Below are 9142 nucleotides of genomic sequence, written 5' to 3'. Positions count from 1 at the left end.
GGAATTTGGTTTAAACACAAAAAATTTGATAACTTTTTTTCCACTGGATGAGTTAATAAGTTTCCTCTAGTTATTCCCATATAAAAAAAAAAAAAAAAAAAAATTCCTCTAGTGATCATATGTGCCAAGTACCGACATCAAACCAATATCTTAATTACTTTCTACGGCATTCATGTATCAAAATCTTTTGTCGAATTATTCGTGAATCTCTAGATTTTCTCTATAAACCATCCATGATCCATGTGCTGCTTTGAAAACCAGGTAGCCAATTAGCCAGAGGTTATGTCATATGTGACACCAACTGACAAATACCTGTGACAGTAGCTTTATTTCCCTGAAAGCTCTCCAACGTGTCAATGCTATACCATACACGTCAATTCATAAACGCTGGAGCTCCATTATCACGCCACGTATGTACTGCCTCGCAGTTCTAGGAGAGAGAAAAGAAAACGAGAGTCAGAGAGAGAAAGGGAACAAAAACACATTCGGCGAAAACAACACTGCTAGAAATGTAAACAACGTGGCCCCCACACACTCTTCTGTGCTTTCAATAGTGATTTTTTATTTTTTTTCACTTGCGTGGAATTTCCTGATTGGTCCACTTGTAGAGTTTCAGTTGATACAACGGGGGCCACCATTTTGTCAGAAAAATGACACGTGTACTCAGTTCTGTTACTTCTGGGTGAATATCCTGCGATACGAGAAATTGACTGGAGAAGAAGAAATTTGGAAAAAATGCAAGAGACGTTTACGGAAAATAGATCGTCTCCGAGGACACGTGTCAACAGTGCAGGAAGCGATGGTCGGTGTAGGGCAGCACGGGCAGGTGAGACAGCTGCCCGTAGAGTTGGCTTGCCCGAATGCCTTACACATAGAGAAAAACAACGCAACACGTTGCGTACTTTGTTTCTCTCTCTCTTCAACAATACAATACGTTTTCTTAAATTAAAAAAAAAAAAAAACACATAACTTTCTCTGCTTCAGTGTTTTGTATTTATTTTCGATTTTTTGTAACGTAAAAAAAGGCAGAGATGGTTATCGGAGGAGAGTGGAGCTTGACGGAAATTGTGGTTTGCGGATTTTTTAAATGACGGAGGTTGTTTGTCAGAGAATGCTTAACCACGAGGACGAAGATTCGCCGGAGAAATGCCGGGAGCGCCGGCGCCGGAGAATCGAGATGAGAAGGCTGGCGGCGATATCGGCGGCGAGTTCGCCGCCTCTGACGCCGAGCCAGAACCGGAAGGAGAATCCTAACTGGGCGGATTGCTCCTCTGCAGAGTCGAAGCGGATTCGGACGGCGGAGAATAGTGATTTACAGGCTACAGCGGCGTCGTCGTCTTCGCCGTCGTCTTCAGGAGATTACAGAGAGGCCTCGTCGGAGCCGGAGAGGAAACCGGTTTTCGGGACTATGTCGGTGGCCGGAAGGTCACGTGAGATGGAGGACGCCATAGATGTTAGGACCAGACTGTGCCGGCCGGAGATAAGTGGCCGGCGATCAGTGCACTTTTTCGCTGTGTTTGATGGCCATGGAGGACCTCACGTATATATAGCTCTCTCATCTTCTTCTTCTTATTCGTAATATATATTTTTACAAAAAAATAAAAAGATTTCTTTGTTTTTTTTTTTTAATTAAAATTTTTGTTGTTATTTGCAGGTGGCGGCATTGTGTAGAGAAAGGATGCACGTGTTTGTGGAAGAGGAGCTGAAGCGCGTGGGACTGAGAGGAGAGAGCGAGAGTGGGAGTGGTAACAGTAGCTCGAAAGAGGAGCACGATGAAGAAGAGGAGGAGGGGGGATTGGAAGAGAGGTGGAGGAGAGCGATGAGGAAGAGTTTCGAGAGAATGGATGCTGTAGCATTAAGCACGTGCGCGTGTGGGTGCGTGGGATACAAGTGTGGGTGCCACCTTGTGGAGGTGGCGCTAGGTGGGTCCACCGCCGTGGTGGCACTTCTAACGCCCGACCACATTATCGTCGCTAATTGTGGTGACTCACGCGCCGTCCTTTGCCGTGGAGGAGTCGCTATTCCTCTTTCCCAAGATCACAAGGTTCGCTTCTATCTCTTCTTCTTCTCTTTCTTTCTTTCTTTCTTTCCTGGCCACTCTTGTAATTTTGAATTTGATGACGTGAAAGTGTGAAACAAATTTTTTTGGTACTCGCTTTACATGGTTGACACGTGGTATTTTTGCCAAGTATTTTTTATTTATTTTTTTTAAGAGAATCTGAATATGGGACATTGTTTTGCATGTAGTTGGTGTTTGTGAAGGACTAGGATAGATGAAGGGCTGTTTTGTAAGTTTGTTTAGTATTGTTGTTTGTATTTTTTGAAAATACGGGTGGGATTCTAGTGTTTTTGACTCATGAGCTGATGAGAATTTTGTTTAGGAAAAGCTCGTGCTAGGAATAAGGAATCGTTGCTTAATTTACTTATTGAGGTACTCTGGTAATGATGTAGATTAAACACAAAATAAAAAAGTAAATTAAATATTTATTTATTTATTATGATGATGCTATTACACTAATCATACGTCAATTTGTAAGCCATTTATGATAAAATTAAAAGTAGCTATAAGTCCATATATAACCAATTTTCTTCAATAATTTACTTCACAATGAAGCTAATACGACAGGTTGATACCCATTTATGTTATAGTGTTTCTTGTGTTAGGAGGTATCCTTGTTGAGTGATTGTTGAATAATGTAATTGTTTAAACGAATCCCTGTATTAAAGTCTTTTTTTTTTTTTTATGAGGAAGAGTTTCGAGAGAATGGATGCTGTAGCATTAAGCACGTGCGCGTGTGGGTGCGTGGGATACAAGTGTGGGTGCCACCTTGTGGAGGTGGCGCTAGGTGGGTCCACCGCCGTGGTGGCACTTCTAACGCCCGACCACATTATCGTCGCTAATTGTGGTGACTCACGCGCCGTCCTTTGCCGTGGAGGAGTCGCTATTCCTCTTTCCCAAGATCACAAGGTTCGCTTCTATCTCTTCTTCTTCTCTTTCTTTCTTTCCTGGCCACTCTTGTAATTTTGAATTTGATGACGTGAAAGTGTGAAACAAATTTTTTTGGTACTCGCTTTACATGGTTGACACGTGGTATTTTTGCCAAGTTTTTTTTTTTTTTTTTTAAGAGAATCTGAATATGGGACATGGTTTTGCATGTAGTTGGTGTTTGGGAAGGACTAGGATAGATGAAGGGCTGTTTTGTAAGTTTGTTTAGTATTGTTGTTTGTATTTTTTGAAAATACAGGTGGGATTCGAGTCTAAATCTTCTGTCTCACTTTCCTTACTCCACTCTATACTCCACCAATAAATACTTGCCACGTGATACTATTAATTAATAACTGTAGGATTAATAAGTTAATAATGATAATATTTAATTAATTAGGTAAACACGTGGTAAGTATTTATTGGTGGAGTATAGAGTGGAACAGGAAAAGTGGGACAGAGGATTTGGACTCGTGGGATTCTAGTGTTTTTGACTCATGAGCTGATGAGAATTTTGTTTAGGAAAAGCTCGTGCTAGGAATAAGGAATAGTTGCTTAATTTACTTATTGAGGTACTCTGGTAATGATGTAGATTAAACACAAAATAAAAAAGTAAATTAAATATTTATTTATTTATTATGATGATGCTATTACACTAATCATACGTCAATTTGTAAGCCATTTATAATAAAATTAAAAGTAGCTATAAGTCCATATATAACCAATTTTCTTCAATAATTTACTTCACAATGAAGCTAATACGACAGGTTGATACCCATTTATGTTGTAGTGTTTCTTGTGCTAGGAGGTATCCTTGTTGAGTGATTGTTGAATAATGTAATTGTTTAAACGAATCCCTGTATTAAAGTTTTTTTTTTTTTTTAATGAGTTATGCATACGTAGAGTTTTTATTTAATTGTTGGGTAAAATATCATTTTCGTCCCTAAACTATCACAAAAGTTCGTTTTTCGTCCCTAAACTTACAAAAGTTCGTTTTTCGTCCCTAAACTTTTAAAAGTTCTATTTTCGTCCCTAAACTATCACAAAAGTTCGTTTTTCGTCCTTAAACTTTCAAAAGTTCTATTTTCGTCCCTAAACTTTAAAAAGTTCTGACGGAGTGTTGACGTAGCTTGACAGAGTGCTGATGTGGGAGGGACGAAAATCAATACGTTTGGCAAAGTTTAGGGACGAAAATAGAACTTTTGAAAGTTTAAGGACGAAAAACGAACTTTTGTGATAGTTTAGGGACGAAAATAGAACTTTTGAAAGTTTGAAGAACGAAAAACGAACTTTTGTGATAGTTTAGGGACGAAAATGATATTTTACCCTATTTTTAAACGAATCATTGTATTAAAGTTTTTTTTTTTTTAATGAGTTATGCATATGTAGAGTTTTTATTTGAATCTTTATGTGGATGACTGTAAGCATTATTTGCAGCCTGATAGATCAGATGAACTGGCCAGAATTGAAGCTGCTGGGGGTCGAGTCATCTTTGGGAATGGAGCTCGAGTTGCAGGCATTCTTGCAATGTCCCGTGCAATAGGTAATATTTTACACATCTGACCAAACTATTTCGTTGTCAAATTACATTTACTAGCACATGGTATGACTCCTAAATGTTCTTATTGCATGATTACCATTTGTGGACATTTTGAGAGTTATCTTTCAGAATAGATTGTTTGTTTTAATCACTTCAGAATGAGTAAGAAATTATTTCATATAATGAAAAATTGACAAATTAAACTTTAATTTTTTTTTTTTTAAAAATCCCAATTTTGGATGGAGTCTATTGAAACGGGGAGGTATTTAATTCCATGCTGAACACGTCTGTTTTGGATGGCACAGAGTGTAATATGACTTCCCCCCACCCCCCCCCCCCCCTCCCTTCTTTTTCTCTTTTTCAATGATACTGTGTGCTGCAGCCGGAGTACGAGTTCAGCCTCAGCTTGAAAATAGAACTTTGGGTGATAGCTGATCTTTTTGTGCGAATCCTCACGTACCAATCTTGATTATGTATGCCGGCACCATGCAATTCTTTTCACAATGGTTTTTAACTTAACATATGACATATCCTTTTATTGCTTTCAACTATGGAAAAGTTGTCTTGTTAAAGAGCAATCCTTAAGGGTCATATTGGACATTTCTGATCATTTTAGTTGGCTAATCATAAACATTATATATATTATCCTCATATACAATATTTGATCAGTGTATGTTTGACATGGATAATGCTTGTTGCTTTATATTGGCGATAAATCATATTTGAATATATCACCTAAACTTCTAATAGTGGTAAGGAACAAGCATTATCGGGTGAAGCAACAAAAAGGTTGGGAATAAATCTGTTAGCTAGAGTTGACCGCATGCTTGTTCTCTCACTACTGATAACTGTCAGATGACTCCCCTAGTAGCAGTTGGTTTATCTTCATGAATGAAAAAATAAAACTCAAAAATTAATGTTTTAGGTAATTAGGAGTAAGTTAGTAACAAGTATTTCCATAATTTTTTATTAAGCTAGAGTTTGGAATGTTGTTCCATTTGGGTGTCTTTAAATAAGAGTAGACCTCCTTGCTTCATTGCATATGTGAGTGATCATGAGTTGACAGCTGAGTATATAGGTAGTATACTCTATAACTGTCCCTCTGATACCTTTGCGGAACTGGTTGGGAATGGGTGCCACTTCCCCTGCCAGGTTCTATTGATCATGTCCCCTTCGCAACAGTTCTACCTTGTCGTGGGGCATCGTTGGCTTACAGGGATTCCCACTGGATAAAAGAGTCTCACTCTTTCCATCCCAGATAATATTTCAGTGCGTCCACAGAACAGTACTTAAATAAGGGCTTAAAGGTTATCTAAAATGTAATGTAACGGTGGCATCTTGATTGTTAAGCGGGGAATGATTACATATATATTATGTAGATATCATATAGATCATATTGCTTTTCATCACATTTATTTGATTAATTTTTGCTGTTTCTGCATGTTGCCCTTTTTGTGGTTTTATAAGGAAATATTTAAGTTCAATTGAAAGCGGTTTTTCATTTCTTATTTTTTTAAGTGGTTCTAGCAAATGAAAATGCTTCTGAAACTATGGTTGTTAGTACACCATTTAAGTTAACAACATGTGACTTTATCATTTTCACAATGTATTCTCTTTTGACTTAATGATTGAATGCGTCTCTTGAAGGTTGTAGTTAGGGACTGCATTCCTTCTTTTTTTTTCTCTGGTAAACCCTTTAAATTGTGAGGAACTCTGGTGAATTGAGAAGCCAGATGGGTTATGTCATTTTGTGTCAGTTTACATTAGGATTCAGCTATTTGTGCATCAAGCAGGTCAATCCTTGAAGCGGCCAAGTACAGTGCTGTTTTCTGAGGAGAACTTCCAGTACGATGAAGTGGTTAGTCTGATCTTGGCTTGCCTCTTGATCTTTCCCTCCTGTTGTCTTCCAAAAACCAGTATAACAAACTTTGCCATGGTCATCAATGGCAAACATTCTTAATTCATGTCTTTATTTTTGAAGATGTTTCGTCTCTCATGTTGAAAAAGGTTGAACAATAATGAACATCTTCTGGTATGTCCTTAAGTGTAAAAAGGGTTCCTTGACATTGTTAGGAAATTTACTATTATGCAATTATAATATGGACTAGAAGCTTAGCAGGTCTGTCATTACATTGGAATCTGAGTGGGAGATTCTTTTTCAATATAAAATTTACTTGAGCACCTATAAAGACAAGAATTTATAATATATCAATGTAATTATGATATTTGCGGATTGGTGGGTCATGTCTAGGAGGGTGGTGGACTTACTGTTTTGCTGAAAGGGGGAGTTTGAAGGACATCAATCCATAGATGTATGGGAGGCCATTCCTCTTTTTATTATGTGGATAATTTGGAAGGAACAAAACATGTGAACATTTGAGGGGACTGAACGCTCTTTGCCAGAGCTGAAGCTAAGTTTTCGTGAGTAGCATTACAGATTTATGTAACTTTTGCTAGCATTACAGATTTTCTGGTACACAACCTGTGTACAAGGGATCCTGTTTTGTTTTTTTTGATAATAAAATTTCTTATTTTACCAATAAAAAAAAATTATGGTATTTGTGGATTTAAAAAATAAAAATAAAATTATGAAGGCTATGTGGGAACCATATGAAAAATGATTTCATCGCATTTGTTTTGCAGAACATTTAAAATGAGTTTCTTTCATATTTCTCAGGATTTGTTTCTATTCTTTTTGATGCTTAACTGAAAGTGACCTTGTATGGATTTTTTTTTTTCTTTTGGGCAAAATAGGAGAAACCTTTTCTTTTAAATATTGGTGGAAAATGGGTCTGGATGTCCTTAGCATATGCTTTTAAACTTGTGACTTTCAAGGTCCCCTTGAGGACTTCATATTATCATTTGACCATTATTGCGGAAGTGCTGGTGGTAATAATACCAATCCAGCAACTTTTTTTGGTTAACTCGTAATTGGTCCTTGTAGTGAGTGATTTATTTATTTATTTTTCCATTTTCTTTTTTTGTGAAGATGCAAATGAAAAATTAGGTGGCTTAAAAAGGTTTTTTTAGTTAAGGTGTTTTAAATTCTCACCTTTTCTTTCAACAGGGGATAAGTTTCTCAAACCATTTGTAACATCAGAGCCTGAGATAACATTTACAAAAAGAGAACCAGAAGATGAGTGCTTAATCCTCGCAAGTGATGGCTTGTGGGATGTTATTTCAAGTGAATTAGCTTGTGACGTGGCACGGGAATGTCTTCGAGAAGTAACTCCTGCTCCTGATGCTGCAATAGACCTCAATTCTGGGCCTCGGATAGAAGATGAAGGGGCCGGTGCATTGTATCCATCTCGAAGTGTACTTGCAGCTGCGCTGCTGACTCGCCTTGCTTTGGGACGAAAGAGCTCTGATAACATCAGTGTCATAGTTGTTGATCTGAAGAAGAGCTGAGGGGAAAATAGAATAGAAAAGGTAAACTTAATGTTGATATGAAGTTTTGTACAGGTTTCTTGATGGGAAAAAGGTGGGGTAAAAAAACCTGCACAGATATGTTGCATTGAAGAATATTTGCCATGAGATAGATGAAAAGAATTTCATTGCCTCTGCTGGCATCATTTGCTATGTATATCGAATTCTTTTTCTGTTCTGATCAATCACGGTTCTCCCCAAAATTGACTGTAGAATGCGGTAGAGAAATATATATTGCATTCTTTTGCTGTTCTGATCGATCATAGTTCTCCACAAAATTGACTGTGGAATGAGGTTAGTGAGAATTGGCAGTAGCGTATTAGCAATAGTAAGAGCACACTGGAATGATGAATTCCAATGATAGCATAGAAAATAGGAATTAGGATTACTAGATAATTATGGAGAGAGTAGAAATTAGTATTACCAAGAACATGAGAAAATAGTTATTTCTATTCATTCATTTGGTAATAACATTGGAATCCTTACTGGCTCGTCCAACCTCCTTTACATGACTTCCTCGTAGAACTAAATCTGATCGTTGATCTTGCCATCAATGAAGGTCATAATACCGTTGAGTCTTCAAGATTCATTATTTCATTGTAGTAACTCACGAACCCTAGGTTCTTGATGCAACAAGTTTACAGGTATATATGCTTACAAGTTACAACGGTTTCACATTCCAGAGCTCTGGGCCTCTGGCCATGTTGGCACACTACCAGTAGACTTAAATGTTGTTAGATGATGTCTCTTGAATAAAAGGTTCTAAAACTGACTATTATTGATCAATTCAATATATATGGATGGGGATGGTACCACTAGCACTGACTATTATTGATCAATTCAATGTACATGGATGAGGATGATCTAACTAGTGTACACGTCTATGCCTATTACAGTATCATCTCCGAGAGCTCTGGCCATGTTTGGGAGTTAAATGTTATTTTCGGCTGGTCATGTCTCTTGGAAATTAGAGGTTCCAACATTGACTAAATTGTCAATTCATTAGACATGGATGGAGGTTAGGCCAAAACTTGTGGCCAAGAAGCAAATATTTCGGCATTGGTGAGGCGCTTATCCCATGTCATTTCAACGTGGGAAAATTAGAAAGATTAGGGAGAGAGAGTAAACATAGAAATAGCTATTTGGTATTCCTAATCTTTTGGGATTAGAGAGATATCCTAGTGGTTCCAACA

At 37.6% G+C, this 9142-nt stretch overlaps 1 protein-coding gene across 1 annotated transcript; it reads left to right on the top strand.

Annotated features, from left to right (window-relative positions):
• Positions 1–931: 931 nt before the first annotated feature.
• On the top strand, positions 932–8152 carry LOC111987714 (probable protein phosphatase 2C 75). The gene is made up of 4 exons (XM_024019436.2): positions 932–1540; positions 1655–2044; positions 4421–4526; positions 7591–8152. The coding sequence occupies exons 1-4, from the start codon at positions 1088–1090 to the stop codon at positions 7929–7931; spliced, it is 1290 nt and encodes a 429-aa protein (XP_023875204.2). The 5' UTR covers positions 932–1087; the 3' UTR covers positions 7932–8152.
• Positions 8153–9142: the final 990 nt, after the last annotated feature.

This window comes from Quercus suber, unplaced genomic scaffold, assembly GCF_002906115.3.
Source record: "Quercus suber isolate HL8 unplaced genomic scaffold, Cork oak 2.0 scaffold_213, whole genome shotgun sequence".
Classification (NCBI taxonomy): domain Eukaryota; kingdom Viridiplantae; phylum Streptophyta; class Magnoliopsida; order Fagales; family Fagaceae; genus Quercus; species Quercus suber.
The sequence above is the reverse complement of the archived record's forward strand: the minus strand, read 5'-3'. Positions and strand labels throughout refer to the sequence as shown.